At 44.0% G+C, this 15,821-nt stretch overlaps 2 protein-coding genes across 2 annotated transcripts; both read right to left on the reverse strand.

Moving 5' to 3' along the window:
• Positions 1–346: 346 nt before the first annotated feature.
• Positions 347–2,395, reverse strand: LOC121182847 (mucin-5AC-like; the record flags this gene model as incomplete). Its single annotated transcript, XM_041039474.1, has 2 exons — positions 347–991; positions 1,508–2,395. Coding segments are annotated over 2 exons (1,533 nt in total), but the record flags the coding sequence as incomplete, so codon positions are not given.
• Positions 2,396–2,923: 528 nt separating this feature from the next.
• On the reverse strand, positions 2,924–14,166 carry LOC121182848 (phospholipase A2 inhibitor and Ly6/PLAUR domain-containing protein-like; the record flags this gene model as incomplete). Its single annotated transcript, XM_041039475.1, has 7 exons — positions 14,118–14,166; positions 13,435–13,536; positions 13,163–13,330; positions 12,899–13,015; positions 10,674–10,815; positions 10,368–10,464; positions 2,924–2,977 (listed from the first exon to the last, which is right to left on the reverse strand). Coding segments are annotated over exons 1-7 (729 nt in total), but the record flags the coding sequence as incomplete, so codon positions are not given.
• Positions 14,167–15,821: the final 1,655 nt, after the last annotated feature.

A 15,821-nucleotide genomic window follows, 5' to 3' on the forward strand; every position in this document is an offset into this window, starting at 1 on the left:
TGGTGGTTTCTAGGGCAGCAGTGGTGGTTGTTGATGAAGCAGTAGCTGTAGTTGGAACCATGGTTGTTGAAGTTGGGCCAGTGGTGGTTGTTGGGGAAGCAGTGGTGGTTGTTGATGAAGCAGTAGCTTTAGTTTTAACAGTGGTTGTTGAAGTTGGGCCAATGGTGGTTGTTGTCAAGACATCAGTTGTTTTCAATTCAGCTGTCATGGTTTCTGCAACAGTTGTAGTTTGAGTGGTGCTTGCTATTGAAGAGCTGGCAGTTGTTGATGGGGCAGAAGTTGTTGTTGATTGGGCTCCATTTGTTGATCTATTAAAAGTTGTTGTAGTTGGGCCAGTGGTGGTTGTTGGGGGAGCAGTTGTTGTAGGAATACTTGTAATTGTAGTTTGAGCAGCAGTTGTTGTACTTGGGCTGTTGGTTGTTGGTACAGCAGTCGTGGTTGCATCAGCAGCTTTAATTTGAGCAGTGGTTAGTATTGAAGGAGTGGAAATTGTTGACGTTGGGCCAGCAGTAGTTGTGGTTGTGGTTGGAGTGGTGGTTGCAGTAGCTGAAGTTTGAGCAGTGGTTGTTAAAGTTAGGCCAATGGTGGTTGTTGGGGCAGTAGTGGTGGTTGTTAATGAAGCAGTAGTTGTAGTTGGAACACTGGTTGTTGAAGTTGGGCCAGTGGTGGTTGTTGGGGCAGCAGTGGTGGTTGTTGATGAAGCAGTAGTTGTAGTTGGAATTCTGGTTGTGGAACTCTGGTCAGTGGTGGTTGTTGGGGCAGCAGTGGTGGTTGTTGATGAAGCAGTAGCTGTAGTTGGAACAGTGGTTGTTGAAGTTGGGCCAGTGGTGGTTGTTGGGGCAGCAGTGGTGGTTGTTGATGAAGCAGTACTTGTAGTCGGAACACTGCCTGTTGAAGTTGGCCCAATGGTGGTTGTTGGGGCAGCAGTAGCTGTAGTTGGAACAATGGTTGTTGAAGTTGGGCCAGTGGTGGTTGTTGGGGGAGCAGTGGTGGTTGTTGATGAAGCAGTAGTTGTAGTTTGAACACTGGTTGTTGAAGTTGGGCCAATGGTGGTTGTTGTCAAGTCATCAGTTGTTTTCAATTCAGCTGTCATGGTTTCTGCAACAGTTGTAGTTTGAGTGGTGCTTGCTGTTGAAGAGCTGGCAGTTGTTGATGGGGCAGAAGTTGTTGTTGATTGGGCTCCATTTGTTGATCTATTAAAAGTTGTTGTAGTTGGGCCAGTGGTGGTTGTTGGGGGAGCAGTTGTTGTAGGAATACTTGTAATTGTAGTTTGAGCAGCAGTTGTTGTACTTGGGCTGTTGGTTGTTGGTACAGCAGTCGTGGTTGCATCAGCAGCTTTAATTTGAGCAGTGGTTAGTATTGAAGGAGTGGAAATTGTTGACGTTGGGCCAGCAGTAGTTGTGGTTGTGGTTGGAGTGGTGGTTGCAGTAGCTGAAGTTTGAGCAGTGGTTGTTAATGTTAGGCCAATGGTGGTTGTTGGGGCAGTAGTGGTGGTTGTTAATGAAGCAGTAGTTGTAGTTGGAACACTGGTTGTTGAAGTTGGGCCAGTGGTGGTTGTTGGGGCAGCAGTGGTGGTTGTTGATGAAGCAGTAGTTGTAGTTGGAATTCTGGTTGTGGAACTCTGGTCAGTGGTGGTTGTTGGGGCAGCAGTGGTGGTTGTTGATGAAGCAGTAGCTGTAGTTGGAACAGTGGTTGTTGAAGTTGGGCCAGTGGTGGTTGTTGGGGCAGCAGTGGTGGTTGTTGATGAAGCAGTACTTGTAGTCGGAACACTGCCTGTTGAAGTTGGCCCAATGGTGGTTGTTGGGGCAGCAGTGGTGGTTGTTGATGAAGCAGTAGCTGTAGTTGGAACAATGGTTGTTGAAGTTGGGCCAGTGGTGGTTGTTGGGGGAGCAGTGGTGGTTGTTGATGAAGCAGTAGTTGTAGTTTGAACACTGGTTGTTGAAGTTGGGCCAATGGTGGTTGTTGTCAAGTCATCAGTTGTTTTCAATACAGCAGTCGTGGTTGCTGCAGCAGTTGTAGTTTGAGTGGTGCTCGCGGTTGAAGAGCTGGCAGTTGATGGAGCAGAAGTTGTTGTTGATTGGGCTCCAGTTGTTGATGGGATAAAAGTTGTTGTAGTTGGGCCAGTGGTGGTTGTTGGGGTAGCAGTTGTTGTAGGGATACTTGGTGTTGTAGTTTGAACAGGAGTTGTTGTACTCGGGTTGCTGGTTGTTGGTACAGCAGTCGTGGTTGCATCAGCAGCTGAAGTTTGAGCAGTGGTTAGTGTTGAAGGAGTGGAAATTGTTGAAGTTGGGCCAGCAGTAGTTGTGGTTGTGGTTGGAGTGGTGGTTGCAGTAGCTGAAGTTTGAGCAGTGGTTGTTGAAGTTAGGCCAATGGTGGTTGTTGGGGCAGTAGTGGTGGTTGTTAATGAAGCAGTAGCTGTAGTTGGAACAATGGTTGTTGAAGTTGGGCCAGTGGTGGTTGTTGGGGGAGCAGTGGTGGTTGTTGATGAAGCAGTAGTTGTAGTTTGAACACTGGTTGTTGAAGTTGGGCCAATGGTGGTTGTTGTCAAGTCATCAGTTGTTTTCAATACAGCAGTCGTGGTTGCTGCAGCAGTTGTAGTTTGAGTGGTGCTCGCGGTTGAAGAGCTGGCAGTTGATGGAGCAGAAGTTGTTGTTGATTGGGCTCCAGTTGTTGATGGGATAAAAGTTGTTGTAGTTGGGCCAGTGGTGGTTGTTGGGGTAGCAGTTTTTGTAGGGATACTTGGTGTTGTAGTTTGAACAGGAGTTGTTGTACTCGGGTTGCTGGTTGTTGGTACAGCAGTCGTGGTTGCATCAGCAGCTGAAGTTTGAGCAGTGGTTAGTGTTGAAGGAGTGGAAATTGTTGAAGTAGGGCCAGCAGTAGTTGTGGTTGGAGTGGTGGTTGCAGTAGCTGAAGTTTGAGCAGTGGTTGTTGAAGTTAGGCCAATGGTGGTTGTTGGGGCAGCAGTGGTGGTTGTTAATGAAGCAGTAGCTGTAGTTGGAACAATGATTGTTGAAGTTGGGCCAGTGGTGGTTGTTGGGGGAGCAGTGGTGGTTGTTGATGAAGCAGTAGTTGTAGTTTGAACACTGGTTGTTGAAGTTGGGCCAATGGTGGTTGTTGTCAAGTCATCAGTTGTTTTCAATACAGCAGTCGTGGTTGCTGCAGCAGTTGTAGTTTGAGTGGTGCTCGCGGTTGAAGAGCTGGCAGTTGATGGAGCAGAAGTTGTTGTTGATTGGGCTCCAGTTGTTGATGGGATAAAAGTTGTTGTAGTTGGGCCAGTGGTGGTTGTTGGGGTAGCAGTTGTTGTAGGGATACTTGGTGTTGTAGTTTGAACAGGAGTTGTTGTACTCGGGTTGCTGGTTGTTGGTACAGCAGTCGTGGTTGCATCAGCAGCTGAAGTTTGAGCAGTGGTTAGTGTTGAAGGAGTGGAAATTGTTGAAGTTGGGCTTCTGGTGGTTTTTGGAGCATCAGTGGTGGTTGTTGCTGAAGCAGTAATTGTGGTTGGAGTGGTGGTTGTTGAAGTTAGGCCAATGGTGGTTTCTGGGGCAGCAGTGGTGGTTGTTGATGAAGCAGTAGCTTTAGTTGGAACCATGGTTGTTGAAGTTGTGCCAGTGGTGGTTGTTGGGGAAGCAGTGGTGGTTGTTGATGAAGCAGTAGTTGTAGTTGGAACTCTGGTTGTGGAAGTTGGGACAGTGGTGGTTGTTGGGGCAGCAGTGGTGGTTGTTGATGAAGCAGTAGCTTTAGTTTTAACAGTGGTTGTTGAAGTTGGGCCAGTGGTGGTTGTTAGGGCAGCAGTGGTGGTTATTGATGAAGCTGTAGTTTCAGTTGGAACACTGGTTGTTGAAGTTGGACCAGTGGTGGTTGTTGGGCCAGCAGTGGTGGTTGTTGATGAAGCTGTAGTTGTAGTTGGAACTCTGGTTGTGGAAGTTGGGCCTGTAGTGGTTGTTGGGGCAGCAGTGGTGGTTGTTGATGAAGCAGTAGCTGTAGTTGGAACAATGGTTTTTGAAGTTGGGCCAATGGTGGTTGTTGTCAAGTCATCAGTTGTTTTCAATACATCAGTCGTGGTTGCTGCAGCAGTTGTAGTTTGAGTGGTGCTTGTTATTGAATGGCTGGCAGTTGTTGATGGAGCAGAAATTGTTGTTGATTGGGCTCCAGTTTTTGTAGTTGGGCCAGTGGTGGTTGTTGGGGGAGCAGTTGTTGTAGGGATACTTGTCATTTTATTTTGAGAAGCAGTTGTTGTACTTGGGCTGCTGGTTGTTGGTACAGCAGTCGTGGTTGCATCAGCAGCTGAAGTTTGAGCAGTGGTTCGTGTTGAAGGAGTGGAAATTGTTGATGTTGGGCCAATGGTGGTTGTTGGGGCAGCAGTGGTGGTTGTTCCTGAAGCAGTAGTGGTAGTTGGAGTGGTGGTTGTTGGGGCAGCAATGGCGGTGGTTGCTAAAGCAGTAGTTGTGGTTGGAGTGGTGGTTGCCGTAGCTGAAGTTTGAGCAGTGGTTGTTGAAGTTAGGCCAGTGGTGGTTGTTGGGGCAGCAGTGGTGGTTGTTGATGAAGCAGTAGCTGAAGTTTGAACAGTGGTTGTTGAAGTTGGGCCAGTGGTGGTTGTTGGGGCAGCAGTGGTGGTCGTTGATGAAGCAGTAGTTGTAGATGGAACACTAGTTGTTGAAGTTGGGCCAGTGGTGGTTGTTAGGGCAGCAGTGGTGGTTGTTGATGAAGCAGTAGTTGTGGTTGGAGCAGTGGTTGTTGAAGTTAGTGCAGTGGTGGTTTTTGGGGCAGCAGTGGTGGTTGTTGATGAAGCAGTAGTTGTAGGTGGAACACTGGTGCTTGAAGTTGGGCCAGTGGTGGATGTTGTCAAGTCAGCAGTTGTTTTCAATACAGCAGTTGTAGTTTGAGTGGTGCTCACGGTTGAAGAGCTGGCAGTTGATGGAGCAGAAGTTGTTGTTGATTGGGCTCCAGTTGTTGATGGGATAAAAGTTGTTGTAGTTGGGCCAGTGGTGGTTGTTGGGGGAGCAGTTGTTGTAGGGATACTTGTTGTTGTAGTTTGAGCAGCAGTTGTTGTACGTGGGATGCTGGTTGTTGGTACAGCAGTCGTGGTTGCATCAGCAGCTTTAATTTGAGCAGTGGTTAGTATTGAAGGAGTGGAAATTGTTGACGTTGGGCCAGCAGTAGTTGTGGTTGTGGTTGGAGTGGTGGTTGCAGTAGCTGAAGTTTGAGCAGTGGTTGTTGAAGTTAGGCCAATGGTGGTTGTTGGGGCAGTAGTGGTGGTTGTTGATGAAGCAGTAGTTGTAGTTGGAATTCTGGTTGTGGAACTCTGGTCAGTGGTGGTTGTTGGGGCAGCAGTGGTGGTTGTTGATGAAGCAGTAGCTGTAGTTGGAACAGTGGTTGTTGAAGTTGGGCCAGTGGTGGTTGTTGGGGCAGCAGTGGTGGTTGTTGATGAAGCAGTACGTGTAGTCGGAACACTGCCTGTTGAAGTTGGCCCAATGGTGGTTGTTGGGGCAGCAGTGGTGGTTGTTGATGAAGCAGTAGCTATAGTTGGAACAATGGTTGTTGAAGTTGGGCCAGTGGTGGTTGTTGGGGGAGCAGTGGTGGTTGTTGATGAAGCAGTAGTTGTAGTTTGAACACTGGTTGTTGAAGTTGGGCCAATGGTGGTTGTTGTCAAGACATCAGTTGTTTTCAATTCAGCTGTCATGGTTTCTGCAACAGTTGTAGTTTGAGTGGTGCTTGCTGTTGAAGAGCTGGCAGTTGTCGATGGGGCAGAAGTTGTTGTTGATTGGGCTCCATTTGTTGATGGATTAAAAGTTGTTGTAGTTGGGCCAGTGGTGGTTGTTGGGGGAGCAGTTGTTGTAGGAATACTTGTAATTGTAGTTTGAGCAGCAGTTGTTGTACTTGGGCTGCTGGTTGTTGGTACAGCAGTCGTGGTTGCATCAGCAGCTTTAATTTGAGCAGTGGTTAGTATTGAAGGAGTGGAAATTGTTGACGTTGGGCCAGCAGTAGTTGTGGTTGTGGTTGGAGTGGTGGTTGCAGTAGCTGAAGTTTGAGCAGTGGTTGTTGAAGTTAGGCCAATGGTGGTTGTTGGGGCAGTAGTGGTGGTTGTTAATGAAGCAGTAGTTGTAGTTGGAACACTGGTTGTTGAAGTTGGGCCAGTGGTGGTTGTTGGGGCAGCAGTGGTGGTTGTTGATGAAGCAGTAGTTGTAGTTGGAATTCTGGTTGTGGAACTCTGGTCAGTGGTGGTTGTTGGGGCAGCAGTGGTGGTTGTTGATGAAGCAGTAGCTGTAGTTGGAACAGTGGTTGTTGAAGTTGGGCCAGTGGTGGTTGTTGGGGCAGCAGTGGTGGTTGTTGATGAAGCAGTACTTGTAGTCGGAACACTGCCTGTTGAAGTTGGCCCAATGGTGGTTGTTGGGGCAGCAGTGGTGGTTGTTGATGAAGCAGTAGCTGTAGTTGGAACAATGGTTGTTGAAGTTGGGCCAGTGGTGGTTGTTGGGGGAGCAGTGGTGGTTGTTGATGAAGCAGTAGTTGTAGTTTGAACACTGGTTGTTGAAGTTGGGCCAATGGTGGTTGTTGTCAAGTCATCAGTTGTTTTCAATACAGCAGTCGTGGTTGCTGCAGCAGTTGTAGTTTGAGTGGTGCTTGTTGTTGAAGGGCTGGCAGTTGTTGATAGGGCTCCAGTTGTTGATTGGATAAAAGTAGTTGTAGTTGGGCCAGTGGTGGTTGTTGAAGTTGGGCCAGTGGTGGTTTCTAGGGCAGCAGTGGTGGTTGTTGATGAAGCAGTAGCTGTAGTTGGAACCATGGTTGTTGAAGTTGGGCCAGTGGTGGTTGTTGGGGAAGCAGTGCTGGTTGTTGATGAAGCAGTAGCTTTAGTTTTAACAGTGGTTGTTGAAGTTGTGCCAGTGGTGGTTGTTGGGGCAGCAGTGGTGGTGGTTTCTGAAGCAGTAGTTGTGTTTGGAGCGGTGGGTGTTGAAGTTAGGCCAGTGGTGGTTTTTGGGGCAGCAGTGGTGGTTGTTGATGAAGCAGTAGTTGTAGTTGGAACGGTGGTTGTTGAAGTTGGGCCAGTGGTGGTTGTTGACAAGTCAGCAGTGGTGGTTGTTGATGAAGCAATAGCTGACGTTTGAGCAGTGGTTGTTGGAGTTAGGCCAGTGGTGGTCGTTGGGGCAGCAGTGGTGGTTGTTAATGAAGCAGTAGTTGTGGTTGGAATAGTGGTTGTTGAAGTTAGGCCAGTGGTGGTTGTTGGGGCAGCAATGGTGGTTGTTGCTGAAGCAGTAATTGTGGTTGGAGCAGAAGTTGTTGTTGATTGGGCACCAGTTGTTGATGGGATAAAAGTTGTTGTAGTTGGGCCAGTGGTGGTTGTTGGGGTAGCAGTTGTTGTAGTTTGAGCAGCAGTTGTTGTACTTGGGCTGCTGGTTGTTGGTACAGCAGTCATGGTTACATCAGAAGCTGAAGTTTGAGCAGTGGTTAGTGTTGAAGGAGTGGAAATTGTTGAAGTTGGTCCAGTGGTGGTTATTGGGGTAGCAGTGGTGGTCGTTGCTGAAGCAGTAGTTGTGGTTGGAATGGTGGTTGTTGAAGTTTGGCCAGTGGTGGTGGTTGCTGAAGCAGTAGTTGTGGTTGGAGTGGTGGTTGCATTAGCTGAAGTTTGAGCAGTGGTTGTTGAAGTTAGGCCAATGGTGGTTGTTGGGGCAATAGTGGTGGTTGTTAATGAAGCAGTAGTTGTAGTTGGAACACTGGTTGTTGAAGTTGGGCCAGTGGTGGTCATTGGGGCAGCAATGGTGGTGGTTGCTGAAGCAGTAGTTGTGGTTGGAATAGTGGTTGCAGTAGCTGAAGTTTGAGCAGTGGTTGTTGAAGTTAGGCCAGTGGTGGTTGTTGATGAAGCAGTAGCTGTAGTTGGAAAAGTGGTTGTTGAAGTTGGGCCAGTGGTGGTTGTTGTCAAGTCAGTAGTGGTGGTTGTTGATGAAGCAATAGCTGACGTTTGAGCAGTGGTTGTTGAAGTTAGGCCAGTGGTGGTCGTTGGGGCAGCAGTGGTGGTTGTTGATGAAGCAGTAGTTGTAGTTTGAACACTGGTGCTTGAAGTTGGGCCAGTGGTGGATGTTGTCAAGTCAGCAGTTGTTTTCAATACAGTAGTTTTGGTTGCTGCAGCAGTTGTAGTTCGAGTGGTGCTTGTTGTTGAAGGGCTGGCAGTTGTTGATAGGGCTCCAGTTGTTGATGTGATAAAAGTAGTTGTAGTTGGGCCAGTGGTGGTTGTTGATGAAGCAGTAGCTGTAGTTGGAATCATGGTTGTTGAAGTTTGGCCAGTGGTGGTTGTTGGGGAAGCAGTGGTGGTTGTTGATGAAGCAGTAGTTGTAGTTGGAACTCTGGTTGTGGAAGTTGGGCCAGTGGTGGTTGTTGGGGCAGCAGTGGTGGTTGTTGATGAAGCAGTAGCTTTAGTTTTAACAGTAGTTGTTGAAGTTGTGCCATTGGTGGTTGTTGATGGAGCAGTAGTTGTAGTTGGAACACTGCTTGTTGAAGTTGGCCCAATGGTGGTTGTTGGGGCAGCAGTGGTGGTTGTTGCTGAAGCAGTAATTGTGGTTGGAGTGGTGGTTGTTGAAGTTGGGCCAATGGTGGTTTCTGGGTCAGCAGTGGTGGTTGTTGATGAAGCAGTAGCTGTAGTTGGAACCATGGTTGTTGAAGTTGTACCAGTGGTGGTTGTTGGGGAAGCAGTGGTGGTTGTTGATGAAGCAGTAGTTGTAGTTGGAACACTGGTGCTTGAAGTTGGGCCAGTGGTGGATGTTGTCAGGTCAGCAGTTGTTTTCAATACAGCAGTTATGGTTGCTGCAGCAGTTGTAATTTGAGTGGTGCTCGCGGTTGAAGAGCTGGCAGTTGTTGATGGAGCAGAAGTTGTTGTTGATGGGATAAAAGTTGTTGTAGTTGGAGTGGTGGTCGTTGAAGTTGGGCCAGTGGTGGTTGTTGGGGCAGCAGTGGTGGTTGTTGATGAAGCAGTAGCTGAAGTTTGAACAGTGGTTGTTGAAGTTGGGCCAGTGGTGGTTGTTGGGGCAGCAGTGGTGGTTATTGATGAAGCTGTAGTTTCAGTTGGAACACTGGTTGTTGAAGTTGGACCAGTGGTGGTTGGTGTGGCAGAACTGGTGTTTGTTGATGAAGCTGTAGTTGTAGTTTGAACACTGGTTGTTGAAGTTGGGCCAATGGTGGTTGTTGTCAAGTCATCAGTTGTTTTCAATACAGCAGTCGTGGTTTCTGCAGCAGTTGTAGTTTGAGTGGTGCTTGCTGTTGAATGGCTGGCAGTTGTTGATGGAGCAGAAATTGTTGTTGATTGGGCTCCAGTTGTTGTAGTTGGGCCAGTGGTGGTTGTTGGGGGAGCAGTTGTTGTAGGGATATTTGTCATTTTAGTTTGAGAAGCAGTTGTTGTACTTGGGCTGCTTGTTGTTGGTACAGCACTCGTGGTTGCATCAGCAGCTTTAATTTGAGCAGTGGTTAGTGTTGAAGGAGTGGAAGTTGTTGATGTTGGGCCAGTGGTGGTGGTTGGGGAAGCAGTAGTTGTAGTTGGAGTGGTGGTTGTTGAAGTTGGGCCAGTGGTATTTTCTGGGGCAGCAGTGGTGGTTGTTGATGAAGCAGTAGCTGTAGTAAGAACACTAGTTGTTGAAGTTGGGCCAATGGTGGTTGTTGTCAAGTCAACAGTTGTTTTCAATACAGCAGTTGTGGTTGCTGCAGCAGTTGTAGTTTGAGTGGTGCTTGCTTTTGAAGGGCTGGCAGTTGTTGATGGAGCAGAAGTTGTTGTAGTTGGGACAGTGGTGGTTGTTGGGGGAGCAGTCGTTGTAAGGATACTTGTTGTAGTTTGAGCAGCAGTTGTTGTACTTGGGCTGCTGGTTGTTGGTACAGCAGTTGTGGCTGCATCAGCAGCTGAAGTTTGAGCAGTGGTTAGTGTTGAAGGAGTGGAAATTGTTGACGTTGGGCCAGTGGTGGTGGTTGGGGCAGCAGTGGTGGTGGTTGCTGAAGCAGTAGTTGTAGTTGGAATGGTAGTTGTTGAAGTTGGGCCAGTGGTGGTTGTTGGGGCAGCAGGGGTGGTTGTTGAAGTTGGGCCAGTAGTGGTGATTGTTGATGAAGCAGCAGCTGTTGTTGGAAGACTGGTTATTAAAGTTTGGCCAGTGGTGGTTGTTGTCAAGTCAGCTTTTGTTGTCAAAACAGCAGTCGTGGTTGCTGCAGCAGTTGTTTTAGTTTGAGTGGTGCTTGCTGTTGAAGGGCTCGCAGTTGTTGATGAAGAAGAAGTTGTTGTAGATTGGTTTTCACTTGTTGATGGGACAAAAGTTGTTGTAGTTGGGCCAGCAGTTGTTGAAGCAGCAATGGTTGTTTTTTGGTCTGCAGTTGATATAGTTTCGGCAGCAGTTGTTGTTAACACAGTAGTTGTAGTTGGGCCAGTAGTTGTTGTAGGGATGGTTGTTGTTGTAGGGATGGTTGTTGTTGTATTTGGTCTTCGGGTTGTTGTTACAAGGTCTGCAGTTGTTGTCAGTACAGCAGTTGTGGTTGCATCAACAGCTGTAGTTTGAGTAGTGGTTTTTGTTGTAGGAGTTAAAGTTGTTGAAGTTGGGCCAGTAGTTGTTGTCGGGGCAGCAGTGGTGGTGATTGCTGAAGCAGTAGTTGTAGCTGGGCCAGTAGGGTTTGTTGTAGCCGGGCTTGAGGTTGTTGTTGGGAGAGTATTGCACAATTTGGTCCCACAGCAGTTTGGTCCACTGCTTATGCTACCAACATTTTGCATAAAAGGTAGCGTACCCAGGCTTTTAGCAGCTGTACACAGGTTCATAGATGCACACCCAAAGGCTGGTAAAGTCATGGACCCACTTGTCACTGGAGATGAAAAATTACAGTTTCACCGTACAAATACAACTGTTGTTAATTACTTCAGTAACAGGTAAATAAATAGCAAAGCCTCCATGTTAATAGTGAAACTACATTTGGTAATGATGTGATAATTTAAATTTATCTTTAAAAACAGCAGCAGCCATGAAATTGATGGTAAGAAAGTCAGTAAGCGAACACTCTTACATCTTACTCAGCATAGTTTACTTATGCATTATTTAAGAGACTTGATTTTTTAAAAAGAATGATAAAGCTGGAATTCCTAAATAAATAAATAAGTTCAGTTGTAACCTGATGGAGGCAAAGTGTTGGTGGCAACAGAGGATGAAATCAAACATGAGACATAGGTTGATTTATTCACCTCATAGTCTGTCCCAGAAATAAGAAGTTTGATTTGCAGTTGAAAGGAGTTAAAACAGAGTGTATCTCTCTTTCTCTCTCTCTTTCTTGTTCTCTCTCTGTATATATATATTCTACATTTCCTGTTTTATTTTGAAGCCCTTTTCCTTATGTATCTGTTTTTAGATCACTTCCTGTCTTTGTCTCATTTCCCACCTTGTTGATTGTCAGCCCTGCCCTACTGTGAATTACCTGTTGCCAATTAACCCCAGTGTATATATGTTGCCTTGCCTGTTGTCATATCCCAGTTTTTTCCTGCTGTGTTCATTCTTAAGTTTGTGCCTGTATACACCTGTGCTCCTTCCTGTGTTTGCTTCATGGATTTGTCTCCTTTGTTGGTCCTTGTTTTCCTGTGGACTTAACTCCATTGCCTTGCTTGCTCTAAGTAAGAAAGTTTGCTTTTGAGCGTGTGATCCCAGCATTTTACTCCTTTAAAGATGATTTTTTTTTTAATTACCCAAGTTTTGTTTCCTAAACATGGACTTAATGCCAGTGATTTTGAGATACTTAAAAGACAATATTCCTATTTGTCCATCTGGGTGGTGTTTGCATCTGGGTCCTTTCCCTTGTGTTCCTGGCCACAGCTGCCAATATAACATAACTAACTCAGAGTTAAAGTGGTTTCTCTTTCTGAACTGAAAACCCAGAGTTTCCCCCAATTTGGGATTAATAAACCCCCCTAAACCTGCTATATGGTAAATACCCCAGGTGTACTCCAGGATCTGGTGACATCAGTGTTGGGTGTAGTTACATGTGCCACAGTGCACGTGAATAAACACACCCAATCAAACTCATAAGTGATGGAGGGTGTTGTTATAGGTGAAACAGATCTAAAACAGTCAACCTGAGAGGACATCAAAACACTGTTTTTCAGTCTGGTGCTATGAAAAAAAATATGAATGAAAACGTAATTAATAAAAGTATGTAATTATTATCAGAAAAATGTACTCATAGACTCAAAAAAGTATGCTACTCTCATGAATGATCCCTCTCAGATTGTTCTGTTATTACAAATTCTAGATTTAGTTCATTAATTGCTTAGTTGATTAAAGAAAATTAATTTGAAACTATTTTGAGGATCAAATAATCAACTGTCACACAAAAATATCCAAACAGTAATGGATTTAGTTTATCAAAGTTAAGAATGAAATATCTCTTAGTTTTGGACTTTTGTTTGGACAAAACAGCAAAGTTGATATCATCACCTTCAGTTCTGGGAAACTGTGATGGGCAGTTTTCAGGTAGAATAAACAATTAACTGAGAAAATAACAGGGAGATTAATAGATAATTTTTAGTCACACTAGTCAATGTGTGCTGGATAAATCTATACCGTTTTTTAAGATGATCTGTCATAATACCTTAATCTGTAAAGTAACGAGTCACTAGCTGTCATATAAATGTAGGGCATAATGTAGGGATAAAAATAACATGATAGAAGTATGAATAAAAGTGAATTACAATTGCTCAAAATTGTAGGTACTTGATTAAATGTATTTCGAATAGAATAGAATAGAATGCCTTTTATTGTCATTGGATATCTTTTACATGTACAACGAGATGGAAAACAGTATTTCATTACTTTTCCACTTTTTTGTCCAGATTTCACAAGTATGAATTTGCTTGAAATACTGAGGTAGTAGGACAGATTAGAGATATAACATGAAGACTCACCACTGGCTTGAAAGCAGTAGTCCTCAACTCCCTTACACTGTAATGTAGTGGTGCATTGAGAGGTGACGGGGTCACAAGTGAGACACTGCAGGCTGTTATATGACTGAGCAGCAGGGACTGAAACAGAAAAAATGTCATTTATTTTAGAAAGAGAGAAAATGTAACATCCACAAAATGAAAATTGTGTTAGAAGAAGGATGTCAATATTCTTTCCTTATCTATCTTATCATTGGTCATCTTTAATTTACTACTATCTGTACTTACAAGCTAGAGTTTCTGAGTTGCAGTTATCTATGTTGCAGCACTTAGCAGATGCAGCTGCACTTGAACCACCCAAGTTGGCTGAAAATGTCTGAGAGCCTGTGGATGGACACAAGGAGGACGGTGCACACGCCTTGTAGATTTGCTGAGCTGGAGTTCCAGATGAAGTGGCTGCACAGTCAAAGTGCAGTTTGTTAATGTTGATGGAAAGAACACACAACTTTGCAGTACATGTGTTTCACTGAAAATTAATAAATGACATCAAGAACATGTACCTTGAATGGAAGCTGTTATACACATCATCTCTGAGGAACAATTAACTGGTACTGTGCTTGAACACTGCTCATTTGTGCAGTTTTGACACTGAAGGGCTCCAGCTGCTATGGGGAGATAAACAATCAATGAAATGATGATCACTTCACAAATGTCAAATTAAAAGTCTGAGATGTTTCAGTTTGTAAAAGCTGATTATTTTTGTTGTACAAAATTAGCTTTAAATGCATGAGACTAGAATGGTTAAAAATGGTTAACAGTGTCTAATATCCATTACTTGACTCTGTAATTATACAGACACATGCACAACCTAGTATTGTTGTGTACCGTATATGCCTTTAGGTACTTAAATGTGTATATTTATTAAATGTCTACATTTTCTTATTTTTGTTCATTTAGTATTTTAAATGGGTGCTTGTCTGTTCCCTGTCTCATTAAACTGTTGTACTGCTGTAATTTAATATGAATTTCTCCTCTGAAGATCAATAAAGTCTTATCCTATCTTATTTTATCTTATCTACAGTTCTGGAGAATACTAACATAGTTTTGGTAAATCATCTGACAAGATTTAGGGCAAGATTTAAATTCATTTCTAAAGTTGGTCCTAGTGAGATTTAGAAATTAAGTTTTAAATGAGACTCTGTGAAACGTCCAGAAACTCTAATGTAAGAATAAGTAGACTCACCTGTGCTGGAGAGCGCCCAGATGAGAGTCAGAAAAAGGATTAGCTTCATCACAGTGAGCAGGTAAGAGTACTGAAGATTAGTTTTTCTGGACAGTGTTTCTCAACTTTGTCAGCACTGCAACACTATTTATAACATAGAGGTGTTGAATAAATGTGTGACAGATGCATTTTTACACTGTAACCATTCAGACTGTCACCTCCTCTTTTGTCATACACTGCGTCATGTCAACACACCTTGCCACACCCTATTTCTTGATTTCAGCAACATTTGTACAGGACTGTGCACCAAAACAAAGTCCTGAATGTAAATATTTCATTTTGATCTCAGCATTTATATGAGAATTATTTATTTTCTGGCATCTTTGATTCTTCTTTCTCCCACCTTCTGTTATCTTTTTCTTCTTTTCTTCTTCTCTCTTCTTCTTCTTTCTTTTGTTTTTTCTTTTTCTTTTGTTTTTTTTTTAAGTCATGCAGCTCAGTTTTATCTTAATAAAAGTTGGTGGACTATGTACACACCAGGGACAACAATGGAAATAAATCCTTAATGAAACTGTCCCGGACAGAAGCTGACATGATGCAGTTTTACTGCATGTAAGAATGTTGTCAGTAAACCAAAACCAGTGAATATTGTAAACAAAATGTAAAAGAAATAATCACATCATTGAATTTGTGTATCCTACTGAACTATGTGCACTGTCACAGTATGGAAATTCAGTCTTTAGATCTTTCTACCATAGTTTCATTTATAGAGAATAATCACATGATATTATTTGGGTGACGTACACGAAGTTGTAATGTTGGAACGCAGTTTTTCATTTATTTTTTGTTTGTCTGAGGCTGAAGAAAAAGCTGTTTCTGCCCCTTTTTTGTCTTAGGGCTCCTCTGAGGAGACCAAATTGATTGATTGTTATCTATACTAACTAACTATACTATATGTTTTCAAACATTTTATTATCTTAAATTCAATTTTTTTCAGTTTCATTCATTTTCTTTCATGTCATCAGCATCATCTGTCAGATACTGCCATTACATGCACATTAGTTCCTGTTATGTCTCATCTTTCTTCATTGCCAGCATGAACAAAATACTTTGTTTCTCAACAAACAGCGGCACTTTGGAGACATTTGCCCTGCTGAATATGAGGTGAAACACCTTTTTAAAACCTGCTGCCTTGCTGACCACAACATGACTCCAGTTGAGAATACACCTATATATGTACATACTGTATTCTGCATCTCCCATGTTGTTTGAGTGACTTGGTTGGTTAAGTGACCTGGTTATTCATAATTTAAATATAAATATATAAATATAATTTCTTAAATAGAGCTAGGGTCATAAAATAAGCAGCAGCCAGCTGGTTAATGATTTGTCAGTGAACGTCAGCACTCAGTAAAGTGTCCCTTTATAGGGTTTGCCTGTAGTCTTCTCTCAGGATCAGGTGTCTAACAGGTTGAGCCGTGGAACTTTGTTACATAACGATCTAGTGCATGCATCAGTGACAGACTTTTAAAAATAGGCTGGGCGTCTGAAATTAATTACAAAAGATTTTCTCCGTCCCTCACCTTAGGCAACCGCCCAGCTTACCTATAGCTAAAACCAGCCCTACCTAAAGAGAAACAAAAACAATACATGTGTCATGATGCAGAGACCAGCTCATTGTTTTGACAGGGTGGAAACTATTTGGCATTCCGTACAAGGCAATGC

This window comes from Toxotes jaculatrix, chromosome 6, assembly GCF_017976425.1.
Source record: "Toxotes jaculatrix isolate fToxJac2 chromosome 6, fToxJac2.pri, whole genome shotgun sequence".
Taxonomy (NCBI): domain Eukaryota; kingdom Metazoa; phylum Chordata; class Actinopteri; family Toxotidae; genus Toxotes; species Toxotes jaculatrix.